This window comes from Poeciliopsis prolifica, unplaced genomic scaffold (assembly GCF_027474105.1).
Source record: "Poeciliopsis prolifica strain line A6 unplaced genomic scaffold, Auburn_PproV2 SCAFFOLD034, whole genome shotgun sequence".
Classification (NCBI taxonomy): Eukaryota; Metazoa; Chordata; class Actinopteri; order Cyprinodontiformes; family Poeciliidae; genus Poeciliopsis; species Poeciliopsis prolifica.
This window is the reverse complement of record NW_026562409.1, coordinates 1,187,183-1,207,049: the sequence shown is the minus strand read 5'-3', so window position 1 is coordinate 1,207,049 and position 19,867 is coordinate 1,187,183. Positions and strand designations below refer to the sequence as shown.

The 19,867-nt window shown below is 44.0% G+C and overlaps 1 protein-coding gene across 2 annotated transcripts in view; it reads right to left on the bottom strand.

Annotated features, from left to right (window-relative positions):
• Nucleotides 1-19,867, bottom strand: part of LOC129374023 (protein shisa-6) — a 58,204-nt gene that overhangs the window by 7,798 nt on the left and 30,539 nt on the right. Inside the window, exons 6-7 of one of the 2 annotated variants that reach the window (XM_055052209.1) lie at nt 2,710-2,772; nt 2,223-2,243 (exon numbers count right to left, since the gene is read on the bottom strand). In XM_055052209.1, coding sequence (XP_054908184.1) covers nt 2,223-2,243; nt 2,710-2,772 — 84 coding nt within the window. The remainder of the gene's footprint in view (nt 1-2,222; nt 2,244-2,709; nt 2,773-19,867) is intronic. The other variant, XM_055052210.1, reaches the window with a different exon arrangement.

Here is a 19,867-nt window from a genome sequence, read left to right as displayed (position 1 = left end):
TAGATCCACTAACCTGGTTGGATATGTTTTCAAATAAAAACCTGATCAGTTTCTCGTTTCAACCTTCATTCCTCAGGCCACTGAAGGGTCAGATTATGGCTAAAATAATCTCACATCACCCGAAGGTTGATTATTTTTCAGTTGAATTGTGCAGGATAAATGTCACATGTTCAGTTAAAGTCTAAAGTCAGGTCAGTTAGAATCAGCAAAATTGTTTTTATTTGCTAAAAAACATAAAACTCAGCAAAAACATTTCTGTTTGAATTTTTTGTGACTTTCTGAATTCAGAGCAGAACAGAAAACAGAAGTTTGGTCTGATTTAACTTCACACAACCAGAAAAAAGTTTTTCATTTGGTGTATGTAAACTTCTGGTTTCAATTCTATAAAGTGAAAACTATGATGATCTCAGTCTTAGATGGACGTATTAACTACGTTTTTATTCTTAGTAACGATATTTTCCATGTGGCTCTCAGACGTTGATGACAGAAACAAACATCGTTTGATAAAGTCCATCATAAACAGGATGTGTGAAAAATGAAACAGATCAAAGGAGTTGTTGTAATAATCTAAATATAAAGATGTGATGATGGTTTCCAGCTACAAGGAAACATTTGTTGTCTCTGAAGTTCCAGCTGTTGTCTGGGATCCAGAACCGTCTCAAGGTCACGGTGAAGGTCGGCGGTCTCCGTGTGTTTCTCTGCTGCTTTGCATTCAGTTCACCTCAGATTCACCGCCTTATTTTTATTTTCCTGTTTTTTATCTGATTTATGAAGAGATTAAATAAACAGAAATAAAAGTCTAAAATGCTCTTTTAGATATTCAACTTTTTCACATCTTCAATGCGACAAATTAAATTAACTGGGAAACAAACATCTAAACTCTTTATTAAACTCTTGTTGAGTTTGCAGTTATGAGCTATTAAAATAATCTGATGAGTCTGAAATGATGCTAAACTGGTTGGATTTTTCTGACATTTAAATCATCTATAAAATATCTACAGAATCGGGTCAGTGTGCAAATGTATCAGTCAGGAGAAAACACAAAACATATCACAGTTTTTCCTGTTCAAGTTTTAATAAGTGCAGATTTAAGGGAGTTTTGGTAAAAACCAACAAAAACAAACAAACTGGAGGTTTGAGGGACAAAGAAACTCTGCTCCAAAAACAACACTGAAACAAACCCACAATGAAACACGGTGGTGGCAGCATCATGCCCTGGGTTCTACAGGTGGACCTGGTTCAGAGAGTTCCAAACACAAAACCTTCAAAAAAGCTGAAGATGTGGAACGTTTCATCCAAACAGAGATAAGAATAAAGTTTTCAGAGGAGGATCTGCTGGACGACCTGAACTGAACCAACAGAACCAAACAGAACCAAACAGAACCTGACCAGCAAATGTTCACATCTTTTCAATAAAGTGTCAGTTTGGAGTCTTTCATGTAATCCACCCTTCAGATTTGTTTGCTTCTCTGTTGAATTGTGCAGAAGAAATGTCAATAAAATATTTCTAAAATGAACATTTTGAGAGAAGATGTTTGACTTTTGTTGCAGCTGATAAGATAGTAAATCTGTTCTGGCTGAATGGAGATTTATGGCCACCAGCCAACGAAATGCTTGAAAACTCAACCAGATTTGCATTTCAGTGTTTGTGTTTAGTTTCGTCTGTTGAAGCATCAAATCCTCGCGGCTCTCTGACGTGATTCAGTTGTTGGTGTTCTGATGAACTGATCCTCTCTGCAGCTTTGACTCGTCTGAAGCTGCATTAGAGCAACAGTTCAGCGCAGCGACTTGAGCGCTTCAGTTCAGGAAACCATTTCATGACACCATTACAGCTCCTGCACTGCGCGGAGCTCCTGCAGCTCCAGAATGTGGGACGACCAGTCACGGGTCGCGAGGCGCGGTGGGTGGGAAGGACAGGGACCCGATTAAAAATAGGCCTGGGGCGGCAGAGAGCCGGCGGAGAGCCGGCAGAGAGCCGGCAGATGGGTGCAGGCACACGCGAAATAAAGAACAGATTTGGTGATTGGGCTAAAGGTCATGTATTGAAATGCAGCAGCTTGACATTTTGTGACGGCAAAGAAAACACAAGCACTGAAAAAAACAGAAATGAGAACAAAATGATCCCGGTGTGCAGGAAACCAGCTTGAATCTCTGCTGCTCATGACACATGTTGAACGGAAAGTGATCAAAACGTACACATACACACTATGTGTATCACTTACCGTATCCCATTGCTCTGTGGGCTAACGGGTCCAGGTGAGAGAGAGAGGATGTTATCAACAAACGCTTCACAATAAGACGTTCATGTGGAAAATGGCAAGACTGCAGCGAGGGGTTAACAAAAGGTCCAAAAGAGCAAAATGTGAATTATGCATGGAGCTAAACAGACTGCGGCTGTGCTGCTTGAAGAGTCTCTTCTGGTTCTGAAACTACTTTCAGACCCATTTCCCAGAGAAAAGCATCCAGACACCAAACACTAACCTCCAAAACTCTGCCTGCTGCAGAGCACCAGACAGAGAATCATCACATTCACTCATTCATCACATGAATGAGTTTGTTTCTTCTCATCATGGCTGAGCTGCAGGACTGGTCCGTAAAACATTAAATCACTTGGAGAGATAAACTGGGAGCAGTGATGAGCTCTGAACTGAAAGCATTCATTGGTCCACCAGATCTTTGCAGCCTGCAGTCAGGATCATGTTTACTCACCCAGTTTGGGAGTGAGCGCCGTCAGGTCCAGATGGCTGTGCTGGTACTCATGGTGGTGGTTCCCTGTTGTTAGAGGAAAAGAGAAGACAAATAAAACTCAGTCAAAACCTGGCAGAAATCTGGCCTCATTCCTCCTTCCTCAGTTTATCCATCGCAGTTATTAAAACGCACTCAGGGCAGAAAAATGATTCTTCTTTTAACTAATTCATCTACAGAATTACGTCCCTATTTTAGTTAAAAAGTGGTTTCTGAAGAAACCCCTCAGTAATCAGCAGCTGAGAAACCAGAGAGTTTCTGATTCCACACCAAACATCAGATCAGATCAAACATTCTTGGATATTATTTTAGTTATTATTTCACCCATAATAAGAAAGAGGAAATGAAAGTAAAAGGACATGCATGAAGGAAAAAAACATTTCGGTCCATCACAACTGATAAGAAATATTAAAGATCACTGCAAAAATTTCCCAAAACCAAAAAATGAATCGTTTTTCCTAAAGTCAACAGGAGTTAAATTTGGTTTAACTGGTTTCACCACTTTGTGAAAAACTTAGGCTGTTATCCCTCCTGATGGTCTGGTCGACCCGGTTCTACAGGAACCAGAACATCTGCCCCGTCTCCAGCTGCTGTGGCTCTGAGTCCAACCAGCCTGTTCCCCTCCTGGCCTGTGGGGGCGCTGCACCAACAACCACTGCAGGAAACGACACTAAAACCTCTGAAGACACTGAGAGCAACTTCCTGCTTCACCAGATGGAAACAAGCGTCAGAGTTTTAGTGGGATTTGGCTAAATGCCAGGAGCCGCTTCTGTTAGCCTAGCTCTTCCATGCCAGGCTAACACGTTAGCTTTGGTTGTATTTACCCAGAATGCTCTTTGCTGTAGTCCATGTCCTACTTTTGGAGCGGTCTCTGATCCGCTTGGCGTTCAGATTTGCATTGAAACTGAAACAGAATTCACTTCAACCGAACTCAGGCCGAGGTTTGGAGGACCAGAGGTCAGAGGTCAGTTAGCATTCACACCTCACCAACCGAACTGGACTTTCTAGACAAACGGACTGGAGTCAGATTAAAGCGGACTGAACTGGGCCGGTGGAATGAAGCTCATTCTGAACCAGAAGACGTCTGACTGGAGGCCAACCGGATCTGATGCAAACCGGATCCGATGCCAACCGGATCCGATACAAACCGGATCCGATGCCAACCGGATCCGATACAAACCGTCTGCTGCTTCATGCAACAGATAAAACATATCAGCACACAGGGAACCTGCTGTATCTGTGGGATTCGGGTGAAAGTCTTCCTCAGAACATGAGTGACGTAATGATGACATCACTGCTGCTTGAGCTCAGAGCAGGTTGACCAACATGTCTAGGTTTTTCTGATTGATCGCCTCCTGTTAACAGGAGCAGCAGCGGCTCCGGCTCTGTGATCCGTTGTTGCTCTCAGTCATTTGGTTCTGCTGGAGAACAAAACGTCTGAGCCGCTCCGCTGCCGGTTAGCATTCAGCCGTGTTCATTTGTCAGCCAGTGAGAGCAGAAACACAAAGGAAAGTGTTTTCTAAATGCCCCAGAGATCTGCTGAGCTCCGTGAAAGGCTTCGGATCGGCGACCGGGCCGGCTCGGCTTCAGTTAAAGATCAATGTTTGCGTGTCGCCGGGCAGATTCTCCTCTGGGTGCATGTGACATTTCTGACAAATGTTGAGTGTTGCTCAGATCCAGATGTAAATATGTTGCTGAAATGTGATTAACCGGTTTTAAGGAGCCACATCGGATAAACAAACAGTCCCGGTTTGTTCTCCCTGCAGGCCGCTCTAATTACAAATATTGGATCTTGGAGCCAATTATGTTTCCATCCTCAGAATGGAAAACAAAATAAATGCAGCTCTTTAAAAGCAAACCCAAAGCTCAGCAGCTGGAACGGAGGATGTTTGGGAAAATTTCTGCTTTGTGACTTTATGAAGTTTCACAGAATGTCTCTTATTGTGACACAATAAGCAAATAAAAATAAAACGTTTGGCTCTAATCCTGAACTCAAGAAGCCAGAGAAGATTCAGACGTGAAGCAAACATTTTCCTGAGCTCTGATTGGCTCTGTGGACGATGATGACGATGAAGAGCAGGTACAGAATAAAGTTCTGTTGATCACTTATCTCTGATGATCCGCTCCAGGACTCTGTGCCATCACCCTCATCTTTAGCCAAGCCACAGATGAAAGGCTCTTGCTGATCGATTAAAATATGATTTTAGGCCTAAACTTTAACTGCAGCTTGAAGTCGGTCTGAGGTGAAAACAGGACGAGTTTATTGGGAACAACTTGATGATTCTGATCCGTTTCTCCATCCCAGCTGCAGCTGCAGCCTGATAATCAACTTCTGCTCAACTTCTCCCAGATCCACTTGTCAGAACGGATCCAGTCTGCGGTACTGATGCATAATGCAGCAGGCCTGGCTGACAGCAGCGATGTCACAAAGGAAGCGGGCGCATGCTGCAGGCGCATGACGGGTTTCCACGGCAACCCAGATCCATTTTGGCATCAAGTTAGCATCATGTTAGCATCATGTTAGCATCAAGTTAGCATCATGTTAGCATCATGTTAGCATCAAGTTAGCATCAAATTGGCATCAAGTTAGCATCATGTTAGCATCATGTTGGCATCAAGTTAGCATCATGTTAGCATCATGTTGGCATCAAGTTAGCATCATGTTAGCATCATGTTAGCGTCAAGTTGGCATCAAGTTAGCATCATGTTAGCATCATGTTAGCGTCAAGTTGGCATCAAGTTAGCATCATGTTAGCATCATGTTGGCATCAAGTTAGCATCATGTTAGCATCATGTTGGCATCAAGTTAGCATCATGTTAGCATCATGTTAGCGTCAAGTTGGCATCAAGTTAGCATCATGTTAGCATCATGTTAGCGTCAAGTTGGCATCAAGTGGCATCATGTTAGCATCATGTTGGCATCAAGTTGGCATCATGTTAGCATCATGTTAGCATCATGTTAGCGTCAAGTTGGCATGACAGAACACATCACCTCATTCTGCACTTGTGTCTGACAGAAAGTCTCACTTCGGAGCTTCTTTAGACCATGTGGAACTAGAGATCAAGCTGACCTCTGACCTTTGACTTGAGTCTCCAGAGCCACATAAAGCCGGTTCCACAGTGGGCCTCCTACCAACTGCAGAACATTTCCAGGACCAGAGACTCAAGTCTCAGGTCGAAGAAACTCATTCCTGCAGCAGGTCTGACTGACAAACCGACGGACCAGAACCTGCTGCTGCAGTTCTGACCAGAACCAGGAAGATAGATACCGCCCGGTTCTACAGCACCTGGTTCTACACTGCCTGGTTCTACAGCACCTGGTTCTACACCACCTGGTTCTACATCACCTGGTTCTACACTGCCCGGTTCTACAGCACCTGGTTCTACACCGCCTGGTTCTACATCACCTGGTTCTACACTGCCCGGTTCTACAGCACCTGGTTCTACACCACCTGGTTCTACATCACCTGGTTCTACACTGCCCGGTTCTACAGCACCTGGTTCTACACCGCCCGGTTCTACACCACCTGGTTCTACATCACCTGGTTCTACACCACCTGGTTCTACATCACCTGGTTCTACACCACCTGGTTCTACATCACCTGGTTCTACACCACCTGGTTCTACATCACCTGGTTCTACACCACCTGGTTCTACATCACCTGGTTCTACACCGCCCGGTTCTACAGCACCTGGTTCTACACCGCCCGGTTCTACACCACCCGGTTCTACACCACCTGGTTCTGCACCACCTGGTTCTACATCACCTGGTTCTACAGCACCTGGTTCTACACCGCCCGGTTCTACAGCACCTGGTTCTGCACCATGCAGATCTACACCGCCCGGTTCTATACCACCTGGTTCTGCACCATGCAGATCTACACCGCCCGGTTCTATACCACCTGGTTCTACACCACCTGGTTCTGCACCACCTGGTTCTGCACCACCTGGTTCTACATCACCTGGTTCTACAGCACCTGGTTCTACACCGCCCGGTTCTACAGCACCTGGTTCTGCACCATGCAGATCTACACCGCCCGGTTCTATACCACCTGGTTCTACACCACCTGGTTCTGCACCACCTGGTTCTACATCACCTGGTTCTACACCACCTGGTTCTACACCACCTGGTTCTACATCACCTGGTTCTACATCACCTGGTTCTACACCACCTGGTTCTACATCACCTGGTTCTACATCACCTGGTTCTACACCACCTGGTTCTGCACCACCTGGTTCTACATCACCTGGTTCTACACCACCTGGTTCTACACCACCTGGTTCTACACCACCTGGTTCTGCACCACCTGGTTCTACATCACCTGGTTCTACACCACCTGGTTCTACACCACCTGGTTCTACATCACCTGGTTCTACACCGCCCGGTTCTACAGCACCTGGTTCTACAGCACCTGGTTCTACATCACCTGGTTCTACACCACCTGGTTCTACATCACCTGGTTCTACACCACCTGGTTCTACACCACCTGGTTCTACATCACCTGGTTCTACACCACCTGGTTCTACAGCACCTGGTTCTACACCGCCCGGTTCTACAGCACCTGGTTCTACACCGCCCGGTTCTACACCACCTGGTTCTACACCGCCCGGTTCTACACCACCCAGTTCTACACCACCTGGTTCTGCACCACCTGGTTCTACATCACCTGGTTCTACAGCACCTGGTTCTACACCGCCCGGTTCTACAGCACCTGGTTCTGCACCATGCAGATCTACACCGCCCGGTTCTATACCACCTGGTTCTACACCACCTGGTTCTGCACCACCTGGTTCTACACCACCTGGTTCTACATCACCTGGTTCTACAGCACCTGGTTCTACACCGCCCGGTTCTACAGCACCTGGTTCTGCACCATGCAGATCTACACCGCCCGGTTCTATATCACCTGGTTCTACACCACCTGGTTCTACACCACCTGGTTCTACAGCACCTGGTTCTACACCACCTGGTTCTACAGCACCTGGTTCTACACCACCTGGTTCTACATCACCTGGTTCTACACCGCCCGGTTCTACACCACCTGGTTCTACATCACCTGGTTCTACACCACCCGGTTCTACAGCACCTGGTTCTACACCGCCCGGTTCTACAGCACCTGGTTCTACACCGCCCGTTCTACACCACCTGGTTCTACACCGCCCGGTTCTACACCACCCGGTTCTACACCACCTGGTTCTGCACCACCTGGTTCTACATCACCTGGTTCTACAGCACCTGGTTCTACACCGCCCGGTTCTACAGCACCTGGTTCTGCACCATGCAGATCTACACCGCCCGTTCTATACCACCTGGTTCTACACCACCTGGTTCTGCACCACCTGGTTCTACACCACCTGGTTCTACATCACCTGGTTCTACAGCACCTGGTTCTACACCGCCCGGTTCTACAGCACCTGGTTCTGCACCATGCAGATCTACACCGCCCGGTTCTATACCACCTGGTTCTACACCACCTGGTTCTACACCACCTGGTTCTACACCACCTGGTTCTACAGCACCTGGTTCTACAGCACCTGGTTCTACACCACCTGGTTCTACATCACCTGGTTCTACAGCACCTGGTTCTACAGCACCTGGTTCTACACCCCTGGTTCTGCACCACCTGGTTCTACATCACCTGGTTCTACACCATGCAGATCTACACACCGCCCGGTTCTATATCACCTGGTTCTACACCACCTGGTTCTGCACCACCTGGTTCTACACCATGCAGATCTACACCACCTGGTTCTACATCACCTGGTTCTACACCGCCCGGTTCTACATTCCTTCACTGAAACTTTAATTTACTGTTTTTAAACCGCTGAAAGGTTTTGCACCACAATACATGTAGAAGCAGCTTTCAGCTTCTAGGCACCACTAATCTGGAACAAACTTCCAGAAAACTACAAAACAGCAGAAACACTGAGTTCCTTTAAAAGGTCTGACTCACCTCCTGCTTACAGCTGCTGTAACTGGATCAATAAATTTGATGCATTTATATATATAACATAATGTTTATTGCTTGTTTCATAATTAGTTACAGTGTGATATATTTTATATTGATATATTTTATGATTTGAAGCACTTTGAACTGCTTTGATGATGAAAAGTGATCAACATAAAAAACAATTAAATGCTAAAAGCACAAAACATTTTTATAAGTCAAACTGGATCCGGACATTAAAGTCCTGCTTCACCATCAACTCATTCTGGTTTGGATTTTCACACATTTTAATACCAGATAAATATAAACAAATCCAAACTCTGTTTAAATGATAATTTTATGTGGAAAGTAATTTCCCAGCAGCAGCTGCACATGCAGATGGCATCAGCCAGAGATGTACTCCACACTTTTCAGATTATTTTGTAATAAAATTTTAAATTTGTGAAACGTTCCCTCCAATTTTAGCTATACACAAATCTGCATTAATTAGTTAAAGTTGTGTTAACATTGAGAAATGGTTTAGTATTCCTGACGACATCAAATATGGAGTAAATTAATGAGCTTATAGACGTGAATCTTTCAGTGTTTGTGTGTAAATCTCTGCAGGTTTTATGAACAGAAACACATTTAGTCATTAAAACGGAGAAGACCGAAGTTTTAGTGGCTCCTGTTGGTCATTTTCTTGGTTTCCCGTTGAGTCCCTCCTGATCTCTTTGCTTCAGTGAAACCAACCAAAGCTTCTTAATGCCACATCTCTGGGTAATTAAAAGAAAATCTCATTTCTCAGTTGCGTTTTCCCTTTTGTGCGGCGAGTGAATAATTTCAGCTCCGTCTGCAAGTAAACAACTTCTGAGAAAGAGAAACTAATAGATCAGTTTGTCTCTGATTAGCATTGGTTCATTTTCCACCCGGATGTGGACGAGACTCCGCCATGTTTGTTGGTCCCGCCGAGTCTCACCGGTTCCCACGATGACGGCGCCTCCAGCGGCTTCTGGACTGTGATTTACTAACAAGGATAAGCACAGATTTATCTGATGTCTTCTTCGATATCTCAGAAGTAACATCACACAAAGCTGCCGTTATCCTTGCCGTGGAACATTGGAGTCCAGCAGAACAGGAAACAGGAAGCAGGAAACAGGAAGCAGGAAACAGGAAGCAGGAAACAGGAAGGCAGAAGAGTTCCCAGAAGGAAGAAACCTGCTCAGTGGAAACGGTTTTAAACTTGATTAGAGATCAAATCAGGGCTTTGAGTTTGAGCTGCTCAGGTTCAGTTAGTATTTATGAAAACATCTGCAGATGATTAATAATGTTTTTAGAGTTTAGTGCGTTTTATCACCACTAACACATCTAAATGATCAAATAAATGCTTGAACATTAAACATCTTCACGTTTCATTTTTTAGCTGAATTACTGAAATAAATGACAGTTTTGATCATTTTCTACCTTATTGAGAAACATGAGATTCCTTCAAAGTCTGGACCGGAAACTGGACTGGACTTCTGATTTATGCAGCAGGAATGGACAAAAAGAAACTTTTAACTCTCTTGGTGAACAAATTTGAGCTATAATTAAATATGACAATGTGGTTAATATTTAAATAATCTGAGTTGAAACTATTTTATGAAGTGCATTTCTGACAATATAAAAACAGAAATACTAATTTAATCTCCTCCCATTCAAGCCATATTATCACCTCTTGACCCAGTTGTCGTCCGTCCGTTGGCGCCGATGCTCCAAGCAGCAATAATCAGATCGGAGGTGAAGGCCTGAGGCAGACGCAGGACAGCAGCGATTAAATAACGACGCTCTAATCGTTTTCAGGGCATCATCTTTTGTTTGGTGTGAAGAAAATGCAGCCAACTATTCTAAAACGAATTATCCCGTAAGTTATTTTCTATAATTACGCTCCGTGTTTTCCCATAATTACACTGGCTCCTCGGCATATAGCAACTGTAGATAAGCAGGGTGATGGAGCGATTAAATGGAGGAGAAAAGGCGGCTTTGTCAAGACACCACAAACTGGAAAATTGCAACTGAGATCTTTTAATGACTTTGTAATTATGAGTCAAGCTCTGCTGGCGGTGGCATTTAACGCAGAGCGAGCAGAATGCTAACACTCACTGTTTACATCCAGATCTGCAGGAATTTCACTTCAGCTGAAGCTCATTTCACACAAACTAAGTTTTGGGTTTTTCTGCTTAAATTGATTATGAAGTAAAAATCCAGCCTGAAGAGCTTTTTAATCCCATAATGTCCAGATTATCTGGAACAGGAAGCAGCTTCACTTTCAGTTCCTTTACGCAAAAGTAAAACTAAACATTAATGACTTGAATTAATGTTTTGCAATATTCAAAATAAAAATACATTTGACTTATCAGATTTTTAATCCTGTCTAATTAATAAATACAGATGTAATCATTTTTCATATTACGCCTGATGGGCGGGACTAAGAACGCTCCAATCAAGACGATTGGTGTAAAATGGAACCAATCAGAAGTTTACATTATTTACCTGCAGCAAAGAATCAATAAAATATTAAACACATATTAATGTTTAAAAATATTCAAGTTTACATTTGTTGATGCATTTCATGCCTTTATTTTCTGTTATTTATTGATCCATCTATTGTCTCATCATATTGGCTGCATTGATCTATAATCATTTATTGATCCATCTATTGTCTCATCACATTGATCTGTGCCAGACTCAGTCGTGTCTCGGTGGTTGAAGAGTTTCATGTTTTTCTTCAGCTCCTGGTTTCTCCTGGTTTCTCCTGGTTTCTCCTGTCATCCAGAGGCTTTTCCTCTGCGTGTGTCATCATTACAACTGATAATAATTACATCTATTTACATAGAAATGTGATTGATATTTGTCCTGCAGAGTTAAGCTTCCTTAAGCGGCTGCTGAAGTCGCTTCCTCTGATCTTGTTATGATCCATCCATAATATTTGGATCCTCGTTCTGAAGTTACTTAATTAAATGATCGTTTGCAACAAGTAAACAATTGGATGATGATGGAAATTAACAGTGGCTGTAAACCGGAGGCACTACAACTGCATCTAACAGTATTTATTACAAGACTTGATTAATTTGTGGTCGCAGGGAGTCGGAGCGTTTTTCTTTTTGACAGTCAGAGTGACTGCAGCGTCACGCGCTAACAGGCTGCAGGCTTAATTGATTAGATGCTGTCATCCAAAATATCGACCTCCCTCATCAGAATCTCAAATGAACACTTGAGTGATAATGTCAGCACTCGTTCAAATTTCAGCGCTGTGGGACTTTTTGAAATGTCAAGACAAGCCGCAGAGGTTTTAAAACAAGGGAACCTTCGTTAAGCAGATGCCATCAGCCCCATTTTCATAATGATGGGGAAAAGGTCTTGATTGTGCATTCATGATTCAAACATATAATCAAACTCCTGCCCGTTTCCCCACTGGGCCTCCTGACATCAGTGCAGGATGATGGCAGTTTGCAGCTTCATGTCAAACGTTCCCTGCAGCTAGGTGGCGCCGCAGGCCAAACGGAGCAGAGAAGCACCAGAACGGCAGGATTTGACTAGACCGCAGCGCCACAAAGTCCCTCTGCAGGTTCTACACCTTTTCTACTGCAAACTTCAGGATTATTTATTTTCATTTATTTAACTCTTAAAAACATAAATCTGTTTGACACAGTAATTTGATTTATAAAGTGAGACTGATTAAAAATTAATATATTAAAAATCCAGTGCAGTTATGCATATTTAGAAGTAAATAAAACTATAAGCCTTATATAAATGGATTATTTATCTTTTTTCACTGTTCTGTGGAACCTTTTGCCTTTAAATGAGACATTTTCTCCTCAGGTTGGAGAATATTCAGAACAACAGTCAGGTCTTCCAGGTGATAGACCGATCCCATCCACAGTGTGTTTCCTCATAAACTCAAAGTCTGCAGCGATATTTTTCTGACTGACCTGAACATCAGGATTTCCAGAAAACATTCATCATGCTTTATTGTCGGCATCTTTTTGTAAACTCATCTGAGTCTGATCAGAACAGCTGACATAAGGATATAAAGGAATGTAAAGCGGGGAGTCCAGGTCTTTGACTAGGCCGTTTTTTTGTGCAGAGGAAGCCGTCAACATTGGCCGACCGGGTGGGCGTCGACAGAAAAACACCAAGGTCAAAAGAAGGTCAAAGTGTGACCACAGCGTGAAGACAAAAAGCGAGAAGGACGGATGAAGGAGGACAGGCGGCCGAGTGACAGTCAGACGTTCTGAAGGCCGTCTGAGGCTCAGACAGAGACGGATCACTAATAGCTTTCTGTCATAACTCACATGAAGCAGTCGCACCAAACAAAGAGACGGAGACAAAAACGCCTGCTGTTGCTGCAGCTTCCATCAGAGATCAACTAAAACTGAGGAAAGAAACCAAAGATCTGCTTCTTTATCTCATTCAGAGAAACATTTCCACAACACATCAGGTGCAAATTTATCTGTGGACCTAAAACTTAAATAAGTTGCTTTTAGTGAAACATTGAACTTGTGGTGGGGCTGCCCTCAGATTTGCCTGAATAAAACTCCAAACAGGACATGAATAATAAATCCTCAGGTTTGGTTCACAGAAAACAAACTAAACTGTTTGAGACGAAGCTGCATCTCGACTTCTGCAGGACATTTTCATCCTTTTTTCTTTCCTTCAACTGAAAATATTTCCCTTTTTAATTCGGCCCAGGAAGAAGCTGCATGGTCTTCACTTCACTGTGAGATGGAGAATAGTCTTTAATCTTAACAGACGCCTCCTCTGCAGCAGGAAATGTAGCTTTTCTGTGTTTTCTGCAAACACAGGCCATGGCAAACACAGCGACGTTTTATAAATTACAAAAACAGAAATTGCACTTTGAGGACCTGATGGATGGAAAACTAAATTAAAGTGAGCTGAAGGCGTTGGAGAGAGACGGGGAACGTGTTGAAACACGCATGGCCACGGCGGAGCGATGCCTTAACAAGGCCTCAGACGCCGCTGCGCCTCGTTCTGCTGCCAGACACATCCGTCTGCGTCCAGAGGTTATGACTGCTGCAGATGAAATCCTGCTGGATGACTGGAATTCATTTCATCACCGTGTCTGTCGCTGCTGCTGCTGCTGACGGCGGAGCATAATAACAAAACAAGCACTTTGCACACAGGAGCAAATGTGTTTGGTTTTAAACCAGTGAATTTATGTCACATCTATCAGGAGAGTCTGAATCTGATGACTCCAACTTCAGCTGCTGATAATCCTGCAGGGCAGCAGGGAGACATTTTCATCTCTTTGTTTGATTTTTGAATCATTTTCTGTGCAGATTTGTTGCAACAAGCCTGATGATCTGTGATCAGGTTCATCTTATGGTGACTTCCTGACAGGCCAACAATCTGGAAAACTAGTTACCAACTTCTGAGACACACAGATCTACATCATAAACAGAGATATTACCATCTTATTTCTGACAAATATGGAAAAATCAGGCAATGATTTCGGTATGTTACTTTGATTTGTTTGTGACATTCAGCAAAAATAATCCACAAACTGCATGAGAAGCGTTGTGTGCTTTGGACTCTGTAGCAGCAGCTCCAGATTTGCTCATCTAGAAGCTGAAACCTCTGTCTGCTGAATATGCTTTATTTTCTTCTTATCAAACTGATTGTGGGACGAAATCAGATTAAATGTTTTCCTGCTACAAACAGCAACAGAAATGTGGAGAATAAAAGGCATATTTTGGATGATTGTTTGCTGCGTTTCATATTTAAACAGACTGAAGTGTTGCTCCTCCAGCTTCTCTAATGTTGTTCAGCAGAACCACTAAACCTTAAATCCAATCCCAGAACAAAGCCACAACCTCATGTTTCTTCTCAGTCAAAGATTTCAATTTAATCACAATCAGAAACGTTGATTAGGAGTTTGGGAAAATAATGAGCCTCCATTATTTTCTAGCTGTTAGCTCGGAGCCCATTATCCCCCTGCAGCAGATTAAAACAATCCAGCATAAACATTTCACATTCAGATCTCATTTCCAGTGAGAGTCTGATGAATGAAGCCCAACTGGAGATCCGCGTCTCCCTGGAAGCGGCTGGCGGAGCGAAGGACGATCTGCAGCCACACGCTGCTAATTAAATGTATCCAGAAGCCATTAGAAACGGCGCAGACGCCGCCGGAGCCAAAGCCTCATTGTGACTGTGTTGCTTTAAATCATCTGGGCTGATAGAAGCGGAGCAGAGCGGAACCGGCGGAGTCTCCACCGGGTCGCGTCATTAGATCAGGTTACTGGTTTCCTGCAGAATCTCCGCAGAACCACATCTTTCATTTCTTATGCATGTTTAGCAGCGATCCAGATAGTTGTGCAGTAGAAGAGGACAGATGTATAATTGATCAAGCTGCTGCTGATCATATTCCAGCTTCTCATGCAGAGTCTGAAGCATTTATGGGCCGTTAAGGCAGAATGTGGGGCACCACACTGGCCCGGGCATCCAGGACGCGCTCCAGGATTATTTTTTTATGTTTTCTGTGATTCTTTATTGAAACTCAGTGGATCCCTCCCAGAAAATAAACATACAGTCAACCAAAGTTATTCCATCCTCAGAAATAATATTTATGTTTATTTCAACAGTTTGAACTGATTTTACACAAAACGCCTTAAAAATACCAGCATCAACGTTACCAAAACCTTAAAGGTTGAATTCATCCTGATACGTCGACGCCAACATCGATGTCGGATCAAGTTGATCGATATGCAAAACATCTGAATCAATACATAAAAACTCTGGTCTGGTTCGCTTTGAATTCATGTGAACACCAAGTAGACCAGAGAAGTGGACTACAGCGCAGGGCATTCTGGGTAAATACAGTCACAACAAACATGCTAGCCTAGCGCTAGCAGGAAAATGGCTAAAGAGACTAAAGAGAAATCCTCCATCTTGTTTCATCTGGTGAAACAGGAAGTTGCTCTCAGTGTCTCCAAAGGTTTTAGTGTCGTTTCCTGCAGTGGTTGTTGGTGCAGCGCCCCCACAGGCCAGGAGTGGAACAGGCTGGTTTGGGTCAGAACCACAGCAGCTGCAGGTGGAGCAGATGGTGGAGTTCTGGTTCCAAACTGAACCTTCTGGATCATCTGGAGGGAAAATGTTTAAATTTCCATCTTGTTGTTTCCAGAGGGGGAGAGGAGGCCGATCATGTCATAATGACAGTGATGAAGCAAAGCATTGTGGGACGTTTAACTGAATCAGAGAAGCAGTGTGGTCATTTCCTATTGAAGATATATATCAATAGATATTGATTATCAGCCATAATATCAATATCAACATCGCATATCGACCCAAACCAGAGCATCAGTGAAACGTCACGGCTGGTTCTGGTCTAAATCTGATCTTAATCCAACAAGAAGACAAAATCTAAAAAGGTTCAACAGAAAAATCAGAGTTGGAAAAGTAGAGCAGGAACTTCTATTTTACACAACATTATAAACTCCATCTTCTCCTTATTTTAGAGCCTCCATTAAAGCCAGGCGATTGTTTTCCTCCCTTCGCTCGGTGACCTACTTCCAGGCTTCCTCCCAGAAACGACTTCTGACTGCAACATGTTGGACTGAATTCACCTTCACAACGGAGCGCTTCCCTTCCTGTGGCCTGACACCTGAGCTTTCACAGGAAAACAGCTGAACTTGAGAAGGAGATAAGGGCAACTGAACCCCGTGTGGGAAGTCTTAAAATACCCTTTAACTAGGCCAGCGCTGACGGCTCGGGGTGCTGCACGCAGCATGGAGAACCTGTCCAAGCAGACGGGACACGAGTTACATAAAGCAACACGAGGCGCTGCAGGTTCCCGCTACCTGCAGCCTCAGAAACGTCCTGCTGAGGTCCGACGGGTCGGTTCGGTTCTCTGAGCCGCTCCGATTCAACCGGATCAACTCCACCGATTCAACTTAACTTTCAGACACAGACGGTTAAAGATTCATGACATTCAGGTCAGATCGAAATATGAAAACATATCAGCTTATTAAACAAAACCAAGTCAATCATAAAGTTACTGAGCTGTTAGTTTTGATGTATGAATTATTACTGTGATAAAAGTCAGATTGTGAATGTTAATATTTTCATTCATGTCTCCTTTAATATGCAGCATAAATGTTTTGACATTAATGTCATTCCGTATTCCTGCAGATGTTTGGTGGTTAAAACTAAACTGTTGTCTTTAAACCTTTACTGGATCCCAGTAGTGAACTGGCCCGACTCACTGGGAGCAGATCAGATCTGCCAGCGTTACAGTGGTGACCAATGTTTCCCATGAGAGGTTCTGACCCAAGGCCCGGCCCGGGTCACAGTGGCTGAGAAGCATCAGCTCTATGGACCAGTGGCGGAGCCAGAGGGGGGGCCGGGGTGGCACTTGCCACCCCCAACAGACCCTTGGCCACCCCTACTGCCACCCCACTGGAAATTGTAATTTTAAAATATAATACTTATGAGATCGGCAAAGATTTGCCAGGAAAACTGTAATTTCCGACTGTCCCTGAAGGCAGCTCGATGCCCGACGTTGTTCATTGGTTAAACTGACATGTGGTTCCTGCTTGATCCAAAACACATCAACGGCTTTAGAGTTACACCGTCCAGGAGTTCTGCAGGTATTTCCAACATTTTACCGCCCAGCAGTAACCGCTGTTACCTTCCTAATGAGAGGCGGCTCTTGTCATACATTTCTAAAAAGAAACAAAATGGTTGTGTACCGCTGCGTAGTGCCTGGTTTATTATATTAGCCATGCTAGTGCTGGTAGATCGTGTTTTAGACAGATTCTTTTAACATGTTTTAGTGACATGCTGCCCTGTAATGTTTTATTCTCCCAGCTCTTGCTTGAAATGTGTGGTAAGAATATGAGAAAAACCATTAAGTTTTATAATGACTGAAATGTAAGTAGGCTATGTCATATGAAAGCTTTGAATTATAACCTCACTAGTTATATTAATTAATTTTAATTAATCTATTTTTAATTTAATATTATTTTAGTTAGCTACAGAAAACTAAAAACTATAGTTTAAATAATAGTTAAAATATTGTCTCTGCCAAACAGTCATGGAGTCTAAATACCAGGCTCTTATTTTGTATAGAGCCCAAATGAAGAGAGAAGGGAAGATCTCCCAGTTCTTCTTAAAGAGGCAAAAACCAGAACCAGACAGAACCCTGCAGCAGTGACCAGGACCAGACAGAACCCTGCAGCAGTGACCAGGACCAGACAGAACCCTGCAGCAGTGACCAGGACCAGACAGAACCTTGCAGCAGGGACCAGGACCAGACAGAACCCTGCAGCAGTGACCAGGACCAGACAGAACCCTGCAGCAGTGACCAGGACCAGACAGAACCCTGCAGCAGTGACCAGGACCAGACAGAACCTTGCAGCAGGGACCAGGACCAGACAGAACCCTGCAGCAGTGACCAACCTGGAGAATCCAGCCAGGAGACTCCAGGCCCAAGTGTATCACCAGCGGGTTAGAGGCTGATAGAGAGTTATTAAGTAGTAAAATCCAATAAGCCTAATTCTAAAGGTTAGCATGAATCTTTTTGCATTTTTTATTGTGTCTGTTTATGCATTTCCAGTTAAGTTCCAGAGAGAGATGAGGGTGATACAGATTCAGAGTCAGACTCTGGGGAGGAAGACAGTGAAGCAGAAGGAAATGGCACTGAACTGCCCCCACCCAGCACAACCTATTGCACACCAGAAGCACCAGTTTATTTATTTATTTATTTTTGAGAATTTGTTTTTGGTCATATTCTGGGCTCTGAGTTTACATTCACATGTTCACTGTTCCATAGAGCCGTTTAACATCTTGTTTGGTCATGGCAAATCTTCGTTAAATAAACCATTTTAATTTGAGTGTGTGAGAAAATATTTGTTTCCTTTTGTTCATCATTTGTATATGGACCCTCTGATAAAGCCTTGCTCAGCCTTTGGCCACCCCTTGAAAAAAAGTCTAGCTCCGCCACTGCTATGGACACGATGTGAGGAAAGAGCTGCAGGGCTGAGACGACGTGATACGACTGCAGTGGTATTGACCCAGAAGCCTGGTTTCCCTGAGGTCGTCTCTGGTGACCCAATTTAACGGCAAATCAATTCATCCATACGGAGTTTAAATGGGACGTATAACTGCACTGTTTCTGTTAACTTTGGTTCATTTATTGTGTTTTCAACACTGAAATGTGGCTTTTGGACTCTGATGCCCTTAAATAAAACCCAGTTGGACCGGCCTGACATTCTGTCCACTGAATCAGACACGAGTTGATTGTTTGAACGTGACGTCAGGTTCTGCAGAAAGCGGCGCATTCGGCCATGACGGCGTCAAAACAACCGATACACACGCTGGCTTCTGTACAGACAGTCAGCTGCGGCCGCTGCAGCAGCAGCGACAGCAGCAACAGCCGCAGCAGCTGCAGCAGCAACAGGGAGGCGTGGCCGAGCGGTGGCATTAGTGACAGCAGCTGCAGGTTTTTCTGAGCTTCACATCAACGCTGTGAAACATTAATGAACCAAGGAGAATATCTGGGGCTGAACTGATCGATTGAATCTGATCTCTCAATAAAGATCATTTCTACAGCTGGAACTTCATATCTGCTTAGACTCATTAAGATGTCAGGTTCTACCAGAAGCACCTAAATTAAAGGAGTTTTTCCACAAATTGTGTTGCTTCTAATCGGTGTTTGCTGTTTTTTCGTCTCACAGTTGACTCAAGCTCTTTTTTCCCAGCATGAAAGCGATGCAGTGAATCCTGTTTGCATCCGTCGCTCACAGGAACCACCAACTGCTAACTTTATGTGGCAATTTCCAGCTGTCCCAGTTTGATAATATGAAAACCAATAGAGGCAGAAAATGGGGCCAGCATCACTCTGCTGCAGCAGACTGCAGACGATCCAGACTGATTCTGCTGCAGGTCGGCTGCTGCAGCCGGACCAGGAAGAACTCAGGAGAACCAGAACCGGCTCACAGGTCCAAATACAAACGCTCCTATTTTTAAACTGTTTCCGTCTCATTTGGACCTAAAGATCCTGGAGTCTGAGGGAAGAGTGGAGCGGATCCGGTTTACTGACCAGCGACATTTGGGTCGCCATGATGTCTGCTGGTTCTGGTCCACTGGGTCTCATCAGATCCATAGTCAGTCCTGTTAGAGCTACGGTCACACAGCAG